The 26,339-nt window shown below is 35.3% G+C and overlaps 1 protein-coding gene across 8 annotated transcripts in view; it reads right to left on the bottom strand.

Moving 5' to 3' along the window:
* Nucleotides 1-26,339, bottom strand: part of hth (homothorax) — a 282,966-nt gene that overhangs the window by 179,662 nt on the left and 76,965 nt on the right. For 7 of the 8 annotated variants that reach the window (XM_053757907.2, XM_053757911.2, XM_053757910.2 and 4 more), the window contains exon 7: nt 8,445-8,571. The exons of the other annotated variant lie outside the window; for it this stretch is intronic. In XM_053757907.2, coding sequence (XP_053613882.1) covers nt 8,445-8,571 — 127 coding nt within the window. The remainder of the gene's footprint in view (nt 1-8,444; nt 8,572-26,339) is intronic. 8 annotated transcript variants of the gene reach the window in all.

Below are 26,339 nucleotides of genomic sequence, written 5' to 3'. Positions count from 1 at the left end.
GATTCGAACCAGGGACCTTTCGATCTAAAGGCTGGCGTCTTAACCATCACACCACCACCGCTTCAGCGACAGAAACAGATGTATTATTTTCATACTATTTGTCATCTGTCACAGAGATCAAGCTACACAAAAATTCTAAACAACGCCACGGCGTCATCACCAAACAGTTATGTCAATCCGTCCTTTAAATAAATAATAACAAGACTAAGCAGATCATACACCCGGAAAAAAAAACACAAAAATTAACAATTGCCAACCATGAACGCACGGATTGTCCTAATTCACGATTTGTTCATTCCATTCTTCTTTCATCTCTTTTCTCCTCTCTTTACTCCGATCTTGCGTCTCTTTCTCGCGCACATCTGTCATTTCTATGACGAATCACTTTGTCAAAGTGACAGCTTTTTGTCCGTCGATTGTCATTCGCACCCTTTACGTGTAATAATCAAAAGTATCTGTACGTTTTTGTATGTACATATTTTTGTATTCAGAGTTTTTGATTCGGAAACAATTGGTTTTGATAGATATGAGTGCAGGACAACGCACTTCGTACTTAATTTTTTTTTTATTCATAACATTCTGTGAATATTTTGGCATTTTGTCTAATTTTATTTATTTATTCTGGACAGCGATGGGGGAATATATTCGAATTAGTCAAAATAGGAATATGTTGTCGTATATATTAATTCCTATTGAATGGACTCATAATTTATATTAAAACTAAAATAGTCGTACAAAAGTCCTGATTTCAAAACGTCAAGAAAAAAAGTGCGGGCTGAAAGTAATAGACGTTCCAAAGATGTTAATTTTATAAACATAGCGATATTATTTGTATTTTAGGTTACTAGTGATGGGTCACAAACCAAATTTTATAGATTTCCTATGAAAATAATAATCTTACTCAGATTACGGGCAGGTGATATAACCTCACAATTTTCAAATAAAAACTTAAAAGAAATCCCACGTTACAATTCGAAAATGGAACAAAACTAAATTGCTCGTCACAAACACGACGCCATAAATAATATGTTTGATACAAATCGAAATAAAAGTATTAACCAATGACAATACATTTTATAATGCGCGTTGATTGTATTGTTTAGTCCTTGTCCAATGTACAACCCTTTCGTATTGCTTTTGGTTGGTAATTGTTAGGATAACAACGGCTTGGGGGTTTAGAATACGATGTAGTATGTAGGGCTGTACACAGCTTTTTTTTTTTTTTTAATTGTGATAGAAATAGGATTGTTTTTGGCCAGCAATATGGCATTACGAATTATTAAACATATCATATTTATAGATAATCTAAATTTCTTTCGCATAGGTATGGTATTAAGCTAAAACGGATGCTAAACTATATATAAATTAGTTCCATAATTTTTATGATTGTTAAAAACACAGATTGTGCTTGTATCATTGGCGTCGTGTCGATCCCAACAAATTTTGACGACGAAGAGGCACAAAAATGGAAGTAGGTAATTTCCCAGCTATACCTCTGTATAGCTGGGAAATTTATACATAAAATTCTGGTAGAAATTCCCACTAAATGTCCAACTAAAACCATAAATAAAATCAATAGACGAATGAGCTTGGAGTATAGAATGACCACTATTAAGTCATCTTTCCTGTTTGTCGGTGCTTGTGGCTTGTCGCCCAATGGGGGTGAAATGAAAACCCGATTGATAACACTGCATTTTCCAGAAATAACCTTAATTTTATTGCTATATTAATAAGGTCGAAATTGAGATAATAAAAGACCACAATACATAAGCACAATTTATGTAAATTTTCACAAGTATTGACACAAAAACATGACAACTGAATACATACTTATTGCTTGTGCAAAGCCAAGTCAGACAACGACCTTTGGTCTCGAGGAGAATAAATATAAATATATTAGAACAAATCTCACAGATTGAGCTAGCCCCAAAGTAAGTTCGAGACTTGTGTTATGGGATACTAACTCAACGATACTATATTTTATAACAAATACATGTATAGATAAACATCCAAGACCCGGGTCAATCAGAAAAAGATCATTTTCCATTATGACCCGACCGGGTATCGAACCTGGGACCTCTCGGTTCAGTGGCAAGAGCCTTACCACTGCGCCACCGAGGTCGCCAAATGTAATAAATATTCTCAATTAAACAATTTTAGTAACGTATATGAAATAATATGTTAATTAATCTCTTTTAAACACTGAATAGGTAAGTATTCCTTAAATCTTCAGAAAGTTATTAACACAAGTTAAAGTGACAGTAAAAAGGGCATTTAGCGTCGACTCCACCTACAATCACGCAATGAACGCAGTCAGGTGGTCAATAATTCACGAGTTTTCCATTTCCAAATGAACAGACAGACAACCAATCATAATTCCAAGATGTAACGCGAATCTATCACGAGATCCCACGCCCATGGTACCAGGGGCGCAGGAGACCCCAGCTAATCTAATATTAAACACATTCGGATATTAGATACAAAGTGAGCATTCACAGAATTTAATAATCCCTCTCCCACACCTATACAGCCGTCTCGCTCGCACTCGCCCCGTACCATGAATTATTAACAACAATTTTATGATTACATTTAGCAACGAATGTAAGTGCGGCTACGACGTGATGCGAAAGCGGAATGGCCGGTGAAAAATGGCGGGAAAGTGTAGCCAGTTAATATTTTATTGGTTTCGATAGGTTTGAGTTATGTAACCCTGCTGGGGACCCGGTAATTTTCAATTTTGTGCCTGAAATATTGATAAGGCTAAGTCGCTCTCCGGGGATGATCGCTCAAAGATATTTTCCGGAATTTTGACGCACGGACGCAGTACCATTTTATTAACATCGCGGTACTTCGGAAAGATTTATATTGGTGTTGTTAAAATCAATGCTTTTTTTGCAGATTGAATTGTGTTGAGTGTCGATATAAGTAACTTCGTACGGGCAACGTTTCTTATTCGTTGCAAATGGTGAACCAACATATTAGTGACTACCACTTTCGCATATGATGGCTTTTGCGTGATTCACAACGAAATCATCTGCATTTTTGTTTGTTTATTTGTTTGTTACCTCTTTACGCTCTATCTACTCAACCAATATTCTTGAAATTTTGCATACATGTAGTTTGAAGTGCAGAGAAGGACATAGGGACAAAGACACATTTCATCCCGGAAAACTAACTGATCCCGTGGGAAATCACGCGGGCGAAGCTGGGGGCAAAAGCTATATCTATATCTACGTATAATTCCTAGACTACCGTGTCCGCGTATACACAATTCGATATGAATATTAATTCAAACCGATTAGCCGTCACGGTTTTGGAGAAGCATGACGGAACTAAATCGATTTCACTCTTTCTTTCGCTTGTCTGGATGATATCGCGAGCAATGGTATAAAACTACGGTTTTTTGAACTGCGGTGGAGACAGAGTCCCAAGAATCAGACTTCCTGTACGAACAATTTATTATTTATTGTGATTTTTATATTGAGATTTATCGAGGTTTCACATTTGCTCGGTTATGGCAAAAAAAAATTGCCATGATGTAGCGCTTGTAAATTTGCCATCGACACGCAATGAAGAAGAATTTGCACCAATCCATGTTTCTCTTTATTAGAATTCATATGCTAAATGAAGAAAAAATAGTTCTAAATATTATGAAATTCCATGTTCTCCCTAAACCCCATATGTGTGGTATATACTGGCCTGCCATTAAAAATATAACATTCTAATTTTTAAATTAATTCCAAAATTATTTATTCCATAAGTACCTACCTAAATATTAACAGACAGGCCAGCAAAACGGATTCCAATTTTGAAACAAAATTTGAATTTAGAACCCGGACGTCCAGCGAAGATGCTGCGCACATCCACCAACGGTCAGCTCAGCTCGCCGTGGACAGAATTCCAAAGGAGGGGAGATATGACGAAAATGGAACACAACAGCCGGGCGAGATAATTTTATTTAGAATTCGCGCTCACCCCAACCTCCTCTTAGGGGCCGTAACACAATAATCGTCATATTTTGTACACCGTTTTAGGTTACGAATTAACTAAGTAACAGAATGCTATTTTGTCTTGAGGGTGTCGAGAATTCCTACTAACACTATTAGAAATGCGAAGGTTTGAATGTGTGAATGGTTGTTAGACAATCACGCAAATTCCACTGGACAAATGTTAATGAAATTTCATATACGGGGTAAGTAGAATCTGGCACAAAGGCCTTTTTATAGCAAATTTCCCACGAGGTTGTGCCTCAGGATGCCATTAATTCTGACATACATTAAAAAAAAATCCGTGATCCTGATTTGGTAAATCCTAACTAATATTATAAAAGCGAATGTAAGTTTGTTTGTTACCTCTTAACGCTCTATCTACTCAACCAATCTTGTGCATACATACATACACGAAGTATGGAGAAGGACATACATAGGGTCACTCTCATCCCGGAAAAACAACTGTTCTTGTGGGAAATTTAAGCGGACGAAGCCGCGGGCAACAGCTGGTCTAAAATATAGGTAAAGTAGCCAGAGTAGTGACCTAAATCTCAAAAAGAATATGTTTGTTTTATTTTTAGTTAAAAAAGCTAAAATGGCATCTCATAAAAGTACTTAAGATCTGCATTTAATATATTAATTTAATGGGGATAAAAAGCGATAAATCGTAAAACTGATTGTTCAGTTCGTAATTTTATCGACTTATGTAGATACTAGTGCCACCAAAAGAATCCAGTATGCTGGTTTTTTTTTTAATACTAAATAATTTTGTAATCTTGCATTATGTTTGAAACAAAAAGCAACATAAAATTTTGACATTATTATTCTCGGTGTCATTCATAGGATATTATATCAAAGTCTAATTAATATCAAAGTCTTTATAAGGCCATTTGAAATTGTAACATTGTAGAAACAGCCTCTATAAAGCACTTAGAATTTTATTGCCAACATTAAAATTTTCATGTAAATATAGCAATTGCTCGTCGTAAACGTACCGATCAACACAATTAGACCATCATAACAATTTATAAACTTTGACTTTTCTAATAGAAGATAGTATTTTCTGATATGTTATTTATTATTGGATATAATTTTGAAATTATCAACATTTAAAACCATAGAGAATGTGATCACTATGCTCTTTGGATTTGATTTTTTCTAATGATTGATTTAAATTTTTAATGGAATGAGCCATTTTAAAACGAAATCAATGCTGGCCAGCATGAAATACTCGTATAAATCGGCAAAAATATATTTTTGAAAATCGAATGCGAATTACGCGCGTAACGGCGCCGGTCCCGATTGACAATTAGCCGAATCATCTCGGCTCATCCGAATTTCATAGCATAATTGTCAGTTATAATTGAAAAACGCAATTATGGAGCGAGCGCGATGGTTAATTAATATTAAATTCGCAAATAATCGCCCCCTCTTCTCCCCGGGGAGAGGGGAAGCGGGGAGGAGACGCCTTGATTGAATTATAGGGAAATTTTGAATTATTCACAGCGTACTGTTAGCCCTTTATGGCAGCCTGGTGACGACGGTCAAGTGTGACTTCTGTTTTCGCTCTAAAAAAGATTTCATTCCACACCCATTCAAACTTTCGCCCATATTATGACATAAACTCAATTCTGTATGCATACATACCCGTGGGGGTAAATATATACTAACTTCCACTTGCTTCAGATGCTTACAGATCCGCTTCTATCTACAGTCGTCATGTCAATATACCTTATTCAAAACAAATACAAAATACATCCTTATATCAAGAAGTTATCAACCAGTGCCAGGATGTGACATCCCGGGACCGTAATGTAATTTTATTACGACATCAATCAGTTTACATGTCAATTTAATTGCGAACAGGTCATCTTGCCAAGTACTATCTGGCCATTATAACTTATTTTTATAATTTTACCGATATGCTTTGATATACATACCGTCCCGTATACATCTTTGCCAGGATAAAACTATTACACCTAAGTCTTCCTCAGAAATCACACTATCGCTTGGTGAAAATCGTACCAAAATCCGTTCGGTAGTTTTTAAGTTTATCACGTATATACAGCAGGGCATCTTTTTATAATAATGTAAGGGCGTGTAAGTGTGCGTTTGTCTTTCTATCTTCTCAAAACATTTCATGTGGGCGTGTGTTTTCATGTGAACTAATATTCAACAAAAAAAAATGTAAGGGAACCAATGTTATTACCAACAACTATTAAATACCTACATTTAAGCAAATAAACAATTTTTTTGTTGCATATTAGGTAGTTGATGTAACAAAAAAAAATTACACGCAAAATCTACTAGAGAAAATTCATTTAAATTACAATTTATATACCAGAAATCTCATATAAGTATACTTTTTATCCCGAAACTTCTATGAGAGCTGAGCACAAAGACACGACAAAAAATTGTGTCATATTTTTTTTTCGATTTACATCACTTTTATTATTGAGAAAGTAAGTGGTATCTATCAAATACTTAGGTCGTAAAAATTTATCGTAGGAATGTAAGTATCTAATATCATTTTATAACACTTATTATCATGTCTTAATGTGTCATGTCGGGTAGATTAGAGATCGTCTAAACTTAGATTTAACGATTGAAGGACTGTTTTTTACGACTGTATGCGTCTGCGTACAGACGAGTGTCTGTGGTGGGCATATACTAGAGACATTTTGAAAAATTAACATGGCCAGAAAAGTGCTAAATAATAACTTTTTATATACAAACTAGAACGCCCGGCATCGCTCGGGTAAACCCATAAGAAATTATACACCTCAACCTTTTTCAGAAATCACACTATATAGTGGCAAAGGCCGTACATAAATCTGTCCGATAGTTATTGAGTTTATCACGTTCATTCAAACAGATGCAACAGGAAGATTACTTCAGAATATGTAACGATAATGCTCTTTTCAACTTTCCTGAAAACAAATTTGTAGTTTCGTTTTCGAATAATTTCCTATATACAATGAATAAATACATTTATTATATGAATACATCTAGCCATTGCAAAATTAAATTCTCCCCTCGCAGCGGAGTATTCAGTTACAGATCAGGGCGCCGCGGCCGGCCACATTCAATTTGGGCGCGACAAACCAAACAATCACAAAAAACAAACCATAATTTCACCACAAAAAACTACGCGAAAATATTTAAAAAGAGCGCCGCTAGCTTTTCGCGCCAACGTGTTGCATTTGACAGCTGTCAAAAGATTCCATCTTTCGAAGTCACACTAACGTCGCCGCGTAATATTCGAATCGAACGGTTCGCTTTCAGATTTGAATAATACACAAAGTAATCCTATACAAATTACCGCGCATGCGTTTATGAAAGAGATAATCGTTCGAGATGTGACGTCGATACATGCATCACAGGTTCTCTCGTCCGCCTCATTTCAATACCTATTGTGCGCGCGTTCAGAAACGGAACGTCCTATCGTCGCGTTCCGATGCACGCTCATTCGTCATTTCCGAAGACGTACATGACAATCGATCGAAATTCAAAATGTAACATGTCAAACGAAGCGACGAGTGATTATGGCGCTCTTGACTGATTCCCGAACGTTGACAAACGCGTTCTTTTTACAAACTTCGAACGTTCCCTTTAGTGATGTGACGACGAGGTGCTGTCATTTCGGTATTGGGTCTTGAAAGGGTGGTGACGTGACGGATCTAGATCTGCAGACATGTTAATTGTTGGGTACGTACGACGCGTGCGTAGGCGCCGGTCCTAATGACAACTATTGTCATGTCATACATAAGAGTGGTACTCTACATAATTTTAGTAATTTGTTGTATTTATAAGTTAATATTATAAAATTGTTCATATCTTATTCAAGCACTAAAAACATTGTTACAGCGTTGCAAGAATTCTAAATGATGCTGAAAAAATTGAAACGCATGTCTTTTTTTATAACATACTTACATTGGTTTTAATTGCTACTAAGGTAAATCATATAAACACGTGTCTCGTGACTTAGTAATTATATGTGATATATCATCATTCAAACCGTCAAGTATAAGTAGGATGACAAGAAAAATTGCAAGTGTAGCAAAAAAATGTTTGCAATCATAACAGAATGAAGTTGTAGAAATAAAATCTACAATTACTGTAAGTAAACACATTATGTACTACCTATAACATGGCAGAAAATAGATTCGTTATTCGCTTTTTCTTTATTCGTTTCGTTATTGACGTTGCAAACTGAGTTTTGTTAATGAATATAAAAAAATATTAGATCAAATGCATAAGTATAATGTCGTTGTGCTGGTCAGTCATAATCAAAGTTTGAATTAGGAAACGCGAGTTCCAAAAGTAAATTAAATACTTTTTGGGCTATGAATCCTGTCAGGGTTTCAATTTGAAATCAGAAAGGACATTCCAAAAATGTAAATTATTATGTGCCGGGACAGAAATTAGAATGCAGTTAATATTGCCAAAGGTTACCTGGGTCTGTCGCGTCGAGGGTCTGCGGTGGAGGCTGACTGAGGGGTCCAGGAGTGCCACCAGAGCCTGGTGAGCGAACATCGTCGTTCACCGCGCCACCGTACGATAATGATGAGGAAGGCGGCCGCTGTAGGCAAGAACAAAGGTTAATGGTTAATATCCAAAAATGGCAAAGTTGTAATAATTAGGACTATCTTAGTCTCGAAGAGAGAGATCCAGTTAAACTGGATGGAGAATGGACCATCAGTAGCGATATTTTTGAAATTCTCACAGATTAAATAGCAGTTTCATCATCAATAGACTATTATATGAAACTAGCGGCTCATTCTGGCTTCGCTCGTTTAAAAACATAATAAATTATACATCTAAACTTTCCCCAGGAATAAAACTTATTGGTGAAAACAAGAAAATCCTTACAGTAATTTTAAATTTGTCGCGAACAGACAGACGCGACAGAGGACTTTTATAAATGTAAGGATAGGAAAATGTTCAGACTAGCTTGGAACGAATTTTGAGCGTTAGGTATTTTAAATTTAAAGGGAGATCTGAGAACTAGTTAATACAGCAACTAACAGATGTTAACGATGACGTCACATGTGACGTCACGAGCATTAACGATGCCAGCTAAGCAACAGTCGATGGCGTGTGACGAGCAGCTGTGCTAAACGAACCGACACCAGCATTCGTAATTATTATAAAATCGATGCTAGATCAACGGGATATTTTAGGGTTGGGCTCATTTTTACATCTTTCTTCTTTCTTGGTATCTTTATGTCCAAAAATAACAACTGGATCAGTAATTTTTTCATGTAGGTATGAATAATTCACAATTGTTATTGTTATCTTTTTATCAACAGATAGAAAGCCACTACTTTTATATTACCAGGAATTTGTGATGTTGCTGATTCTTCAGAATTTTAAGTCACAAAATGAACTCCCGTTTCCAAGAATAAATTCATCAGATTATACGTCAAGAGGCATTTTATCTATCTTATTAAAACACTGTAACTTATTAATTTGCGTTTTTTGTTAGAATTGTATCGATTTGTTAACGTTTTGTAGGAAAGATTCAACATTATATTAACTTACAAAATCATATAAAATATAATCATTTCTACAGCTGTGGAAAACATAACATGCCAATGCAAGACAATGCACCATAACACACATCAATACATTGCAAAATTGCAATTAAAAAGAGAGACGGCTTTGTTTTTCTTAAATTAGTAAATTAAGGCCAGGTTAGTAGCTCGTACGCCTTGCTTCTTAATGTTCAACACAATCTTGACAGCCCTGGGAACTCTTCCATACGAACTGGATATCGTCGCATCGGTAGTTGCATTTTACGACTCAATCGTTGGAAAGCAATCAACGAGGTGGTATTTTTTACACACTATTATTAACATCTAATGCGTGCCGTGAAAAAGTAATGGAGCGATATATAGTCTATCGCTTTTTTGGTCTCGTTCAACTCTTGTCAAAACAGTAGCATTGGTGAAATTATTAACAAAAATTAGGTTTCAAACGTTTTTGTTACATTTAGGTACAGATGAACTAATATATGTCCCAGAATATAAATTTGACAAAAGATCGACGCTTGCTGGGTCAAGTATCTTTATCATCCTGTTGTTCAAGCTTAGCCAGAGGAGGATTAAACCCAAAAGTATCATCACAATTGACAACTATATGTAAATTCTCACGAATTGAAACTGCTAAAACTAATTTGTGACAGACAAAATCTTCATCATCAACAGCATCGATCAGCTCTTTTATTGAAGTATCGCTTAACGTATCGACTCAACTAGTAAAACTTGTGCAATCATAATAACCATCACATTTTAAAGATTTCTCGAAGATTATTTTTATCTTCCGCTATTATAATGTTATGATTCTGTGCCGCCGTTAAGTCTATTGAGAACTTTGTTAGTTTTATTAACACCATTTCTGGACCCACAGTGGTATCATTTTAGACTCATAAAGCCACTTTTCCACCAGATGCAGAACCTTTCTCCAGCCTACATCCTGGTACAATCGACGTGTCAGATTATCCTGACTTCTATGCAATGGTAATAGAGGCGAGTTTGCAATTAATTCACGTAGTTTGATGTGTTGTTTGCGGTACCGAGGTCGAAATAATGACGCGCGTGCGCACGCCAACTCGCCATTACTGCCGCACCTGCTGTAATGGCGGGGAAATCTGAACGTCGTGAAGCCACAATGTATTAGATAATTTCAATACTGATTGTCTTTGATTGATACACTTGTTTGTAGAACAGGTGAAATACAAACTATATATTGTCTAGTTAGTCGTGCTCCTCATTGAGCGTCGTGGTCGTTATACAAAACAGTATAAATGGTATAATCATAATTGAAAATTCAACATACATTCAAATGTTACCAACTAGCGATCCGTCACGGCTTCGCTCGGGTGAAACTACAATAAATTACACATCTAAACCTTCCTCTGGTATCGCACTATCTATTTAAAAAAACCATCAAAAGCCGTTGCGCAATTTTAGAGCATACATAGGGACAGACAGGGAGAAGCGACTTTATTTTTTACTACGTAATGATTAATACATTCCCAAAACGCACAATTACTCTACTAATAACGCGTTTAAAGTCGCTCATTAAAGATTCAAAAGCGAATGAAGTTATCAGCTAATTTCTGCAATGTACAATCGACCGATAGTCAAGACCCTCTTCTAGAACTTTTATGTAGCGGTTATAACAGCGAATTTGGAATGGTTATGTTGTTGTGATGTTGATGGTATACTTCATGCAATAACCAAACTCACTGATCCACAACACGGTGTTACGCGCCTTGATTGATACCCACTCGTTTGCTTACGGCAGTAATTACCAAAAAAAAAGCGCTTTAATTGCTGTGCACCTAACGTGAAATTGATTGAGAACACTAACGATCGTTAGGTGTCTTATTACAACACGGATTGTTTTAATTTAAAGTAATGGACCCACGCTCCGCTTAATTGAAAACGATAAAGATTAGAAAGGAAATGATCATGCTAATTTTCAATTCCAATTATTTCTTGTGAGATTTGAAACAATCCAGCTTGAAAACAATGCTACTGGTCTATCGAAATGTAGCAGAGGCGATAAAATTTAATGGAACTGCATTCAGATGACGCTGATGACAGAACCAAGGTATCTGTGTCGCAACACTGGCAGGCAGACTGTTCTAAATTAAAAGCAGCATGAGAATAAGCTTTATAAATTCCAAATCAAAAATAGAACACGCATAACCCAACTGGCAATTTCAATAATCATTAAAGAAATCGAACAGACGGCGAATTTGAATTTGTATTTAGAACAGATGTTCGTCGCCGCCGCGCGCCACATTCAATTGGCAATCCTGAGCTGACGATGCTCAGGCCCTACATTCTCCTAATAGTTTGGCTCCGAAACACATTTCGGGCACTGGGTTCAGTGATTAACGAATTGATAACGTGATAGAATCCCACCCTAAACGTAATTCCTAATTTGAATATCGGACACATGCTTTCAAGGACAATTCATTCCAAATTCAAATCTTTAAATTATCCCTATCAAAAGACGTTAAACTTTGTCTTTGTGTTTGTAGGGTTTAAAATGGTGGAAAAAGTTTTGCGTCTCGAATTCGAGCTCGTTCATTTTTCAAATTACGAATAGTTGGTTTGTTTTTTTAAAAGGTCCTTTTTTGTGGCAGGAAGCGTGGCCGCTAATGCGTTCCGTTCACACCATATGTGAGAATCAAAAATGACTTACTCCGTTCGCAAGTTCATCATTATGGTAGAGTTTATTGTTATAATTTTGTTTATTCACGTCATTGGGGAACGCATAATTTAGTATCGTTAGCGAAATATCCACAATTCACGTTCGTATAACGACCACCAAAACAACACCTTTTGTTGTAATTATTTTTCAATATTTTTCCGATTGTTGAGCGAACGGTTTTGACACGCGGTTATTACTTTTTATGACTAGTATTTTTTAATTATGACTAATAAATATTAGTAAAAAAGAAATTGTGTCTATTTTCTCAAATTTACATGTTCTCGCTGGCTTGAGTCTTAAATGTATTTAGAAATTTAGAAATGTATGCGTAAACTCTTAAATTATACGTTGTGAAATTCTTCCACTTGTTAGATGTAGTTAGGTTAATAATTATAATAAGAACAAATAAGTACTATAATAAATTTTAAATATTTTCAACTTCTCCAATTTGTCAAATTTATTTGAAAAATTTACAAAAATGTTTTGTAGAACTATATTTCATTCCGAAACGAAAGACCTTCCTAAGTGGTAATTTCGCGTCTGCCACATTGCCTGTCCCAGGTTCGGTTCCCGGAATAGGCGTAACAGTTTGTGATTCTGGTGAAAGTTTTTTTGCGGTTACCGAGAGATGGACCGCGCAAAAACCGTATGTTGTCTGCACGTGTGCTTGTTTGAGACCTTTTGAGGGATATTCAATATCAAAGATTTCCTTTACATATATACATATATCTGTTGAGACTGCTACGTATTAAAGCTTTTAAACGGATGAATATCTTAACAATGGCTTTATTTCATTGAGTGTGGTAATTGTATTCTTAGACTGAATTTTGATTGACAAAATTGGTCCTGATTTCTACAATTTCCAAATGCTCATCAAATTGATTTCTAGCTAATAAAGTTTTAATCGGTATCATTTTTCGATGATTTTAGGTAAAAATACCTACTATTAAAAAAAAAACTAAATATCCCATTACGACCACTAAGTACGTTTCAAACCAAGTGATCGCGACAACGCAAGCGCATGATGAACTAGAAAAAATAACAAGTAAAATTAGAAAATCTCGATAACAATGAAAACCAATGATTAACAGTTACACTCGGATTACAAGCTATTCAATCCTCGATCTGGCCTAATCATCTGCCACACAAACACTCGCAATTATATGAGAATCGCCCCCACCAATACTTGCAATTACTATGAGTGACGCTAGAATGTTTCGCGGACGCGTGACGCGTGCCGAGTATCGGGTGACGTGGGAACGGAACGTCACTAGTTCCAAATTCGAATACTGTTCCCTTTTCGAATAGTGTTCTCTTTTCAAACTTGGTCCCGATGGGTTTAATTAACATCGCAATTGTTGTTCACCCACGATGGTTCCTTTTTTCTTATTTTGTTCGTATTTATTTAATGGAATTTATTCGAAATTTTGTTAATTAATATGTAAATCGTTGAAGTTAAATAAGCTCTAAACTTTCATATTTGAGTTGTGTCTTAGTACTTTATTAATTTCTATCGACATATCAACTAGAAGCAATAATATAAGGACGATTCACAGTTTCTTAAAAAATCCATCTTCATCACATGTCGTCAAGACATCAAGGGGTCGAACGTGCCCCACCCCTTGTACCATGGACAAATAGAGCCGCGTGTCCGTCCGGACCCGAGTTTTCCATTACCATTAATGCGCCAAATGAGACTTTACTATTGTCATCTTGAGAGGTCGTATGTCTTAATGTAGCGCTTTTGTTTTCTTTGCGGCCAGTGTTAAAAATTCGCAGGGTTGGGCAATCCTCTTCGAAATTTGAAATTGTGATAATTTTCTTGTTTATGGTAACGTGATTTCTAAACGTAATTTAAATAACGAACTCTCTAAATATGTATGTAAGTTCTAAATTCAAAGCTCTCTTGACTTCCGAAATGCCTATTGTCACAACAAAAACCAAATTAAAATCGCTTAAAAAAGCAATCTATAGCATGTTGAACAAACAGTAGTTATTGTAAGCCGAAACCGCGAGCTCAAAATAAAGTTCGTATAGAATTGACACTTTTAATGGTACAAGACATATTTCCACTCATGCGTGTAATAACGATACCAGATTTTGCGGTCATTTTAAATTTTTAATCCCATCCTTTAAAAACACGATTTTGTTTGTGGAAAAACTATTTAACGAGGATTCGTCGAAGTAGATTTGCAAATCGCCAAAAAATATTTCATGTGATCTAACTAATAGGCAGGTTTCCTCACAATGATATTTTTGTCGAGCAGTTGGCCTTAGTAAAAATACGTAGGTAAATCGATAAATCGATCGATAAATAAGTATAAATAACTAATAATAATAATAAAAATAATGAAGTTCATAAAAGAGATATCTTTATAACCTCTATAATTTGTGTCCACGATCACAATAAAGCATTCGCATTTGAGTGTTTGAATAACAAATCAATAAGCACGCGATTTAGCTCGGGAGGGTTAACTTTGCCCAAGAAACAATGCGGTACGAACGACCCCCGTCACATGCACGGCATGAATTAAATTCAAAATTCAAAACCTAAAAAGAACAATGAGAGGGTTGCCGTTCCAAGTTTGAAAAGTTCGGCGCGTGCGCACAGCTTGTAAATACCAGGTGCCAGTGTTCTAATATTTCGGGTTTGTAAATTTGAAAAAGGAATTGGATAGAACGTCACATTGATTTAAAATTCCAAATTTATCTTAATTATAAGTGATTGTTTCGAATAATAAATTTGGATTTGAATTAACACATTGATATCAAATAGTATAACTATAGCTATTTTGCTTTGGATATTAAACTATTGAAGTGAAAAGTAAACTTTAAATAAAAATCAATTTAGAAAATAATACCTATCTATTTTGTAGCATATTTTTGATAACACTAATAAAACTGTCAACAACAAAATCCTACACGCAATCTTCAAGGAATTCACTATCTCTATGTGAATTAGGACAAACATTCATATCAGGTTAATAATTGATTTGCTGAAATAGACCTTATTTGATTGACATAAAGATTAGCATAATAATGTATTTAAGATACATGTTATCACGCACCAAACGTAGACTTTCCCATGGCGGTCATTGACCTGGCGCCTAAGAACATTATAATTACTATCACGGAAAACATAAAATGATAGGAGTTTATGGGATTCAGTTTTAATACGACCTTGTACTATTGTATACTAATTCGATAATTCAACTGTATTTTATTGTCGCTGGCGTCACGCCTTTATAGGTGAGTTCTGCTTTTGGAAAACAATGCGGATAATAAAATGACGGTTGACGGGTTATATTGCCCTGGTAGGTGGGAGCATGAACTGTGTGCTAGATAGTGTGAGATTTTGGTAAAAAAATAGGAGATGAAAAAGGAAAATTACAAAGTGAAACTAACAATAATATAATGACATAATATGTCATAGAATTAAAATCGTATTTGATAGAGAAGTTAATTAGTTTCTACATGAGTATAGAGAACATTACATATTTAATTGAAACATTAATCCACTTTATCATAGTTATAATATAACATAGCACGGTCTTGAAACATAGCAATAATTTATTCGACGCAAATAAATGTAAAGGCTATAAAACCAGGCAAAGTCGCACTGCAGACAAGTTCCCACATACAAATATATCTTAACTAAGCGATACAAGCCTTTATTTAATTCAATTAAGACCGTAAAACATTTTTCGTCCAAGTTACTAGGAGCGCATGCAATCTGCGAAGGTCTCCGAGGAACGGGCTAGGAGAAAATTAATAACCCCTCGTTTAATATGCAAATAGTGTAGCCGGCGCCTTATCTCTGCTGTCCGGTCCGTTCAATCAAAGTGTCCTTTAAGCTGGCTATCTGTAGACGATCTCACCTCCTAGCTCTCATGCCGCCCTGGTACATAGGATTTATTGCGGCCGAGTATCATTAACGTAATCTTTATTTATCTACTCTGTATATACCTGTAATGAGGGTTCTCGTAGGCATTGTCTCATGATTTCAGATATTGCCTAACGGTCCTGTTCGCCTGGTTACAGTTAGAACCACTATCTTTCAGTTTGTCAAGTAATCTAGTTAAATTATTGTCAGTTAGTGTTGAAATTAAGCACGAATCAGTTTCAAAATTTTGATTGTTGCAACAATTGGCAAGCAATGACAAAATACAATTTTAAGATTACGTCAATGTTAATTCAGAAAATCTCAAGACAATTAGGGCTTAAATTTAGATACGTCTAATTCTAAAGTAAATTATAATTAAATGCTTCGTTAGTCTATTATCCAAGAAGACGTATACAACATCGCAAGACATCCACCGTCGCGTCTAACAAGTTCCATGAACATATTTGCAAATGTCCCGACTATCTCCGACTATGGGAACACGAGATTGTCACAGATACCCCGTGTCGCTGGCCAGAGTGCACGCAACGCGATAGCAGATGCAAGAATGCACATGTACGTACAGCCTAACGTACTGGCCGGATAGATTGGAAGTTCTTAATTCAAAAATGCTAGCTGGGAATAAATTGGAAGGCGCTTTTATTTCAATTTCAACGAAAACTCTTAGTTCTTAATTCAAAACTGTCCAGTGACAACGACGATATTTCGTACCTATGTGGCATTAAGAATTTAGAAAATCAGACAATGCTGTTCGGGAAGATTGTTTTAAAAAATTATTTACTAGATAGAAAAACTTCGTTTAAACCTTACTTAATTAGAGTCAGTTAATTTGTATCCAGGATCAGCTTAGGTGAACCAGACATAGCACAGACAACCCTCAGGATTCAGGCCACGTAAGCATTAATATTAACTAAAAATAAATATTCTTAGACCCGGCTGCTACACATCATTAGTTATTCAATGTAACGGAACGGACCATAAATAATTCAAGGACCGTAGTCTATGGTCAGACTAGCCAGGACTGGCAGCCAAGCTTCCTCGAGCTACCAACCTTCCGGTAAGAATTTAATTGATCCTCTAATACGCGTTTTATCGTGCTGTTATTTAAATGAAATCGCTGGATTTCGTCCGGAATCGGCAGTTAAGGCTTTTAGCAAAGATTCGCGGTAATTATCGGACCCTACTATTTATATTGATATTCATTTTATTGCAATTTCAGATTGCGCCTTTAAATTCACGTACATTTAGGAAGTGCTATTTAAAATTAGAACACTTGATATTAAAAACAAATGTTTTCTTCATTTTCATAATTAGGAATGAGTTCTTAGCAAAAAAAAAAGCAAACACCAACGGGCAGGATGAAAAAAATAAAAACTCTCACTATTTCAATAAGCAAATCCCATTTGAATTTGGAACGGTATTAAAAACTGGCGTCCGTCAATGGCGGCGTTCAATAGGCTTTTTCAGAGTCATTGTGGGCGGCTTAAAGGGTTTCACGACAATGCCTCTGTCCCCGCTTTGGCCGGGTTTAATTAACCGAGGTAAAGCTTAATTGTAAGTGCAGTTAAGCCGGCGAACACGTGTCGAGGCATTCATATTGAAATTTTCCACTTCTTAGACTGTGGTCGGACGGCTCAATCATCGATGTTGGGACTCGATTGTTTTCATTCGAATGGTGATTCGATTAAATTCTTGCGACGTTTTCACTTTTCGATCCACAGCCCTATCAAGTGCCTATCGAACAGTGATTATGATTTTTAACTCCCAGAACTAGACGGTCGGATAAACCAAAAGGTTTTGATAAGAAGCGGTAGTTGTTCACAGGTTAAGACACATGCCTTAGATCGATTAGAATTGGAAAACTGACCAAATACAGACGAGTGGAAGAAATTTAGGTTAAAACATGGAAATATATAACCTATCGCTCTGTACGCAATATACTCTAGGCAACTATCGATTTCAAACAAAATTCTTGGGGGAGTAAAAAAGTAAACTAGTTTATTTATAAATATTAAAATATTGCTCTGATTGTAAGATAATTAGATAATAAAATAATCTAGGCTACAAACTACTGGAACGAGCACTGCGAATATCTGCAGCCCAAACGTCAAAACTACCAGGGCCGCATGACTCCGTAGCAGCACAATGGAGCTACGGCCTATTACCGCGAGCAATTTACAGGAAAACCAAACAGCAATTACCGAACAAAAACAAATACAAGGAAAAATCATTAGGGGAGTAAGTGGGGGATGATCACAAAGGAGCGAGTGGCGCGGGTGTTGTGGCGCGGTAGCGGGTTCGATATTGTTCGGGTGAGATTACCGATGTCGCCTGTCAGAAAAGGGGGCCTTCTTTCATATTTGTAATTGGTCAACGAATGTTTTTAGGGTTAGGCATTTGATTGTTAGTTCACGTTTGGGGATAAACATTAGCAAAATAGAAGTACTTGATGGCAAACTGCATGTGACTCATTATATTTCTAAATTCCTGGTAATAACTTATTATATAGATGTTGCCCGGGGCTTCGCTCCCGTGAGAATTTTGAGATAAAATATAGCCTATGGCAATCTTGGATAACGTATCTTTCTAATGGTGAAAGAATTTTTGAAATCGGTTCGGTAGTTTCGGAGATTACCCGCCTCAAACATACAAACTCACAAATAATACTATAGATAGATTAAATATATTTACAATGTCTGATATCAAAATTGTTAAAATATATTCTCTAAATCTTGAAAAGCCTACAAAACTTGAGCCAAATAAACTTAAAAAAATCTCAATTAAAATTGTATTATTTTATTTGTGCAATAAAATTTTTCTTCCTAACAAACCGTTTTTAAATTAAAAAAGTAAGCCCTTCTGGCATGATAGGGACCAACACTGTTCAAATGAGTTTCTTTCGGCATTTCTTCTCAGCAGTAGTCGTTCCGAAATGCCAGTAGTTTATAGCGTGTGAGAATAACTCTAAACATAAAAATTGACGAGAAAAAGTGCCTGTGAAGGTCTAATTTCTGAATAAATGATTTGAATTTGAATTAAAAATGCGTACATTTCATGCTACGGCATTAAGAATTTGTACATTTGAATTTCGAAATCGTTAAAGTTGTGGTTTGAATCACGGTAGAGGGCGGAAGGATTTAGCATTCATAACGTTGTGCTGTGATGTGCGAAAACATTGCGTCTATGATCTATGGATGCGGTAAAATAAAATTATAGATACTCCATCGATTAATATAATTTTATATATTTTTTTTACCTTCAAATATTTTATATTCTTGTATGCATATCACACATGCTTTAAAAAACTCAGATTTTTTTTTTCATCTCATTTACTTTAAACCCGAGTCTGAAACGGTTCTCCGACAATTGCTTCGTCTATGAACGTTTCGTCGACAGAATAGAGGAGACATACTGTCGGCGAATCGTTCGTAGACGAAGCAATTGTCGGAGCACTGTTTCAGACTCTAAACCTTCAATTATTCCTAATGCCACATCCAAAGTTTCCTACATCAGCGCACATTCAATATCGCAGTTTCCCTGTATGTTTGCATGTAACCTAACACCTCGGTACCCCCTTTGTCTCCCCCCACACGGAAGGCAAGCCTTTGACGTATTTTTTTATCAAAAAAAAATAAATTATTATAATCCAACCTGACCGTTTCATTTAAAAAAGTTTTTAAGCTATTTATCAAGATTCAAATTCCTAAACAAGGGGTTTAGGAATTTGAATCTGCAGGTCACTTAACGTCTATTGACGTTATAATAATTAAACTTCTTTTGTGTTTCGTTTAGTGTTTGTGAAATGCTTTATTAGATTAAACTACTAACCAACCAATATTATAAATATGAAAGTAAGTTCGTTTGTTATCTCGTCACGCTTTATCTACTCAACAAATCTTCTTGAATTATTGCATACTAGCTTTGCCCGCGGCTTCGCCCGATTAAGTTTCTCTGCGAACGCGGAACAGACACGAATTTCATACAAACTTTCACCCCAATTATAGTCATTTGGGTATTAATTCTTGAACAAAAAGTAGCCTATGTTTGAACGGGTATTTTGCATACCAAATTTCATCAAAATCGGTCCATTGGTTTAGCCGTGAAAGCGGAATAGACAGACAGACTTTCTCATTTATAATATTAAGTATGTAAAATATGATTAGTGAACATGAACTGTCGACCGGAGTGCAGGTTTCCTCAAGACGTTTTCCTTCACCGGAAGCAAGTGGTGGTCTATGAAAACTTTATGTAGTGAGTGATAGATGTTAAAATTTGTAGGTTACCAGTTTTAGTATTCTCATAAACGAAGATCTGAACAGTGACACATACGTAACAATGATACAAACACATAGAAACATGGGAATGTTCTGTTATCGCCTGATAACGACTATGGATCTTGTACGAATACATATTTCAAGTGACCGATAACGGAGCATTTGATAAAATTATTAGTATTAATAAATAATAAAATTCTGTCTATCCGTCCGTTATTTATGATTTACAAATACTTCGGTACTAATATCATTACGTATTATAAAAAAAAGCCCCCCCTGTCGTGTCTGTCTGTATGGACGCTATAAATTCAAAAATTACCAATATACTCGTATTGTAAATCAATTTTGAAGCGGAAATCTTCAACCGATTGAGCTGAAGTTTTGTACTCACGTTTAGTTTGGATGACAATACATTATTATGATACGCATGATCTGATGGTGCACCCAGAATCAGCTTTCAATGAGGGAACTCCTCAACTTACTGCACGGACACGCTTTCAATGTCCACTATAAAAAGCTTGTATCAAAAATTACATTTAGAAATATATATATATATATATATATATATATATCCCTGTCCTTATTCTTACATATTATAAAACAAAATCCTTTGCCGCGACTGTCTGTTTCTCTGTTCGCGATAAACTCAAAAACTACTGCACGGATTTTCATGCGGTTTTCACCAATAGATAGTATGATTCCTGAGGAAGGTTTAAAGGTATAATTTATTATGTTTTACCCTAGCGAACTCGGGACGGGCGGCTAGTAATGACACAATTTTACATAAGGGATAACCTGGTGGTCAACATATAATTAAAATCTGATGTACCCAAAAGAAGTAACGACTTTAGATGACAGTACAGACAAAAAATGATATAAATATAAATACATATAGGTATATGTATTGAAGCCATAAGTAGGTACTTATGGCTATTTATCAGATTATCTGAATGTGTGGGTTTTTTGTGGCATACCTAGATACTGGATACGGGTTTTGTAAAAACAAAAATATTGTTATTTTTGTTTCAAAACAGAGTCAAAGTATATCCCCTTTGCCTCAAAAAAAAAAACAACAAAGCATACGTTATGCTAAAATATGTTTTGTCACTGTCTGTTGTCGCACTCTGTAATATTTTTTTTAAATGGAGAAGAAAGATACTTTGAAAAACTAGCATTTACCCGCGGCTTTGCCCGCCTAATTTTTCTACGCAACAGTTATTTTTCCAGGATGAAAGGTACCCTATGTCCTTCTGTACGCTTCAAACTATATTTATGCAAACTCTCGAGAAGATCGGTTGAGCAGATAGAGCGTGATGGGGTAACAAACTTACTTTCGCATTCATAATAGGTATTAGTTAGGATTGAAACCAGTGAAGTTAATAAATATATATATATTCTTTCCACAAAACTACCCTTTATTCCTTTATTCAAATCTGTTGGGTCGTTTAAACTTTTTTAACACGGAAAAGTTTCGGGTCTTCAACACAAAATGTAAGTGTTTTGTTTACAGCTCCAGCCGGGATGGGATATGATGGCTGGAGATATTCTACCTCGCCTCGTGGGTAACGCTCAAGCTTGAAGGCACGTACGATATTGGTCCAAGTAATCGAAAACTGGAGGTTATGGTATCGATTTCACTGAGTAATAATGGCGATTTTAAATAAAATTGAACGCGGTTGAAAATATAATTATAGTATATCAAAAAGCGGCCGAGTCGTCTACGGATGCGCTGGAGTGGCAAACTGAAAAAGTTCAGTAAAAGAGAGCAATTCCCGTGGGAATTTCGGGATAAAAAGTACCCTATGTGTTATTCCAGATTATAATCTATTCGTGTACTAAATTTTATAACAATCCATCCAGTAGATTTTGCGTGAAAGAGTACCTAACAAACATAAATACACACATACAACCTGACAAACTTTCGCATTTATTATATTAGTACCATTATTATTAATTATATTGTGATTAATTATATCAAATATGTATAGTTATGTTGGCCGACAACATAACAAGATTTTACATAGTATTTTCTTACCTACCAAAAAAATTAAGAAATCGATTTTAAAATACCGAACGTCAATCGCGGAATATTCTCCCCTTGAACCACACGTTCAGAACTTGCGCCAATATCAACTTTTTATTATTGAAAGTATTTATATATTATTTCACTTGGTCGCCTCACTTTTTGCGAAGTTGAGCAGTTTAATACACTTAGGAAGGGACGTTCGGAAAATGTAAGTTTTTCATTTTTTTGTTTACCATCTTGATGGGAGACTTCCTTCGGGTTTTCCCCCGAGTTCCTTTGTGGTTTTAAAAAGTTTCCCGAACAAAACTGGCGTATTATTTTGTCTCGAATTGTTGCTTTTAGATTTGACATTTTCCAGTTTGGGACTGTCTTTTAAAAGTTTTGTTATATTTTATTGAAATTCTTGTTCGGGTACGAACTTCGAATTGGCGCTTTTTGTTGCGTAATTGGAATATACTGTTCAACAAAATTTCCAATTACACATTTTCAAATCACCAACTTTTTTCAGAGAGTTCAGGTGTTTGTTTATTGGTTTATTTTTTTTTTACTAATATTGTTGCCAATAATAATAATAATCATTTGAAATACGTGTGAAAGTGATTTTGTCGTGCTGAATTTTTCGTTTATTTACAATTATTATTTCTGATATTGCATTCATTATTATAAATTATATTTGATTTCAAAATGTAAATATACAGTTACTTCGTTGTATATGTTTCGTGTAGATATAGTTAGCGGACACCGGGCTCGGACGCTCAACGGCTGAGGAAGAACCGCAAATGAGAGAGCGAATAGATTTATTTCAATAGGTCTCGAATACCTCCGAAGATCATTAATTCTTCGTCTGGAGGGAACAGTGATTCTGTTTACATGACATCTGTAATTCCTCCACAAAATGAACGAAAGAGGATATCAGTTCTAAGCCAACATTGGTTCCCGCTAATAACAACCCCACCCTTACCACCACCCTTTAAGAATTCCGACTAATAGAATGCGGATAGACAGACAGACAATCCATCACGTCCCCTACCAATGTATTATTTATGGGGACATCCTCAGCACCATTGCTAATCTTTCAATATCTCTAGAATTCGGAGACAAGGAGCGGACATACCAACTAGATATAGACCTTAAAACTATAGAAATAGCGGCCATTTCTGATCATATTAAAAGTAATGTAGATAAATTCTGTACCAACAGAACTAAAGACACCATAACTGAGACAGTAAACGTCGAAGATCGTAATTTATGAGCAGTAAAGGTGAAAATCGAATGTGCTGACGGAAGGTTAGGTTGTGCTTTTAGAATAATTGCAGGATTTGTTTGTTTTCGTGAAGGAATGGCAGAAATGGCGGTGCATCGGATGCGGAATGAAATTAATGATGCTGTATTAATGAATTTTCGTTATGATTCTGCTGTAATGGACGTATTTACTGCAAATGGCGTTAATAAAATAAGTATTGTGCGTGATTCCACTCCTTCTGCGGTAATGTGCATCGTAAAACACGATATTAAAACTGGATTGATAATAATGCTCAGTGAAAAGGAATTTTAACTTTCCCGTTACTTTTAAATTACAATGTATGTTAATTGGCGCGTTTAATAGATTTAAACCTAATTGTTTTACTTTTTATACTTGGCTGAACTGGAAAATTTGAATCAACAGATGAGGCATTCATATAGGACCCCGAAGGTAACACTTAAAATCCTTTTTTTTTATTTGTCTCTACAACCTTCTGATGAACATGAACTGCTTGATGCTTCATGTTTAGTACTTTTTATTATATTTTCACAAAAGTTTAAATAATGTTTAATTTGTAATTTCAGTCTTAATACCTTCATCTAACCATAATTCACATTTAAACCCTTAAAAAACCACAAGCTCTCCTAAAAAAAATGTTTGTCTAACGAAACATTCTTCACTGAAATTAACGGAACCAAACTAACAAACTAACCGTGCTCGGTCTATTTCTATAAATACATCACTTAGATGGGGAAGAGATGACGAAAAAAAAAATATTTTTGAGAGGGGTCCGAGAATAGTTCCCTGAGGGACTCCATAGCTCTGTAACTCGAGTTGGGTTATTTTACACACTCCTGTTGCTGATGTGGGCTGACTCAGCTTTATTTTTTGTTTAATGTCGTCTTGTGTTTTATACACAGCGGTTGTAATGAGTGGTTCGGTCGTAAAAGTGATGGCACACGCTGTAAATAGATGTAATTAAGTCTGAAAGTAGTTCTAAATCACCAACTATTAAATGCGCTTAGAAATAAATCATGGTTGAATATTTTGCGTGCTTGAATCTTGTTTTAATTGCGTGTTTGGTAAAAGAATGTTTTGTTAGTATGGCTGTGAAGGTTTTGCATTTTGACAACAAAAGTGATGAATTTAAAAAATACTTATCACAGTTACACGTAGTATGAAAATATAAAAATGAAATTTGGGATATTTATACTTAAATAAATCAACTGAAAATTTATTTAAAACGCTAATCGTAAACTGAGTCGATATTACAATTCAATGCTGCTTAGAGCCTACTTACAAACTTTGTACAAAGAGTAAAAATCGTAAACGTTAAACAAATGGATATTGGAAAACAAATTGACGCTATAAACACAAGAGGTATCAGTAACTATCTTCTAACTGTAATTAACTAACGGTAACTCCTGCAGGTTCTAGGGATAAAGGACTTGATAGTCACAAAGTTCAAAATATCTTTGATCCTAAAACATACAAACCAACAACACATTTATTTACCTACTATTCATAATTTCGCAGATTGTTAATTTAAAATGGCCGCGAGTATCGGAGAGATAAAGACGAGTATTCACCTGCAGCATTGATTCAATGAATGTTAATAATTCACCAGACCACATTACCGCTGCAAAACTTGAACTGATTTTGAAGGTGAATGTAGTTCTGTCTATATAAAAGTATAAAATACTCGCTCACTTATCACGAATCTCGAAAACTAAGTAAATAAAGCTTAGATTTGGCAAAATATTGTGACTACGAAGAAGACGACCGCTAAGATAGGATTTTTGAAAATACCATCACTAAAGGTGTAAAATAGAGTTTGCATGTTTGTATGAAACATTATTATTTTTAAAGAAGTCACGCGGGCGTAGCCCTGAGCAAATCTAATTTAATATACATTTTAAAAGATTTTTTATACTCACTCTAAATCTGAATAGACATTTTTAAATAACATCGAGTCGCTTGTGTGAAATTTCAAAACACGTAAATAATAATCATAATCATAAAACCCACTCAAAATAAGCTTTTAATTTATTGGACAGGAATACCAAAGTTCCATATTGATGATGGATTTGCCCTCAAGACGAATGTTCCGAATGAATACGAAGCCTAACGAATCTGCTCGGGCGCACCTCATTATACTCTTCATAACGAGAGATCGTAAATCAGAGGAGCACCCAAAGCCATTGTCTGAGATGAGACTGTAAACCGATACATCGATTCTAATGATTATCGAATTGTAAACATCGATTTGAATGCCAGCACACGCGTTGATATACAGATACAATATAGAGTAAATGGCAATGTTTTTATTCGCATTTCAGTGGACACTGCTTGAATTCGAAATTTTCGTATGATACTTTTTGTTTCTTTTAGATGTTTTGTAATTTTTTATGTAAACTGTTCTCGCGCGTTTCTGTTTACAAAATGTGTGCTTTTTTGTATTATTCATCACTCGTCTGTCATAATTTAAAGGAGCCTTTATCAACTATATAATAAATAATAAATAAATAAATATATATATTAGGACAAATCACACAGATTGAGCTAGCCCCAAAGTAAGTTCGAGACTTGTGTTATGGGATACTAACTCAACGATTTTATAACAAATACATATATAGATAAACATCCAAGACCCGGGTCAATCAGAAAAAGATCATTT

This window comes from Plodia interpunctella, chromosome 17 (assembly GCF_027563975.2).
Source record: "Plodia interpunctella isolate USDA-ARS_2022_Savannah chromosome 17, ilPloInte3.2, whole genome shotgun sequence".
NCBI classification, from domain to species: Eukaryota; Metazoa; Arthropoda; class Insecta; order Lepidoptera; family Pyralidae; genus Plodia; species Plodia interpunctella.
Note: the sequence above shows the minus strand (reverse complement) of the source record. Positions and strands in the feature narration are given on the sequence as shown.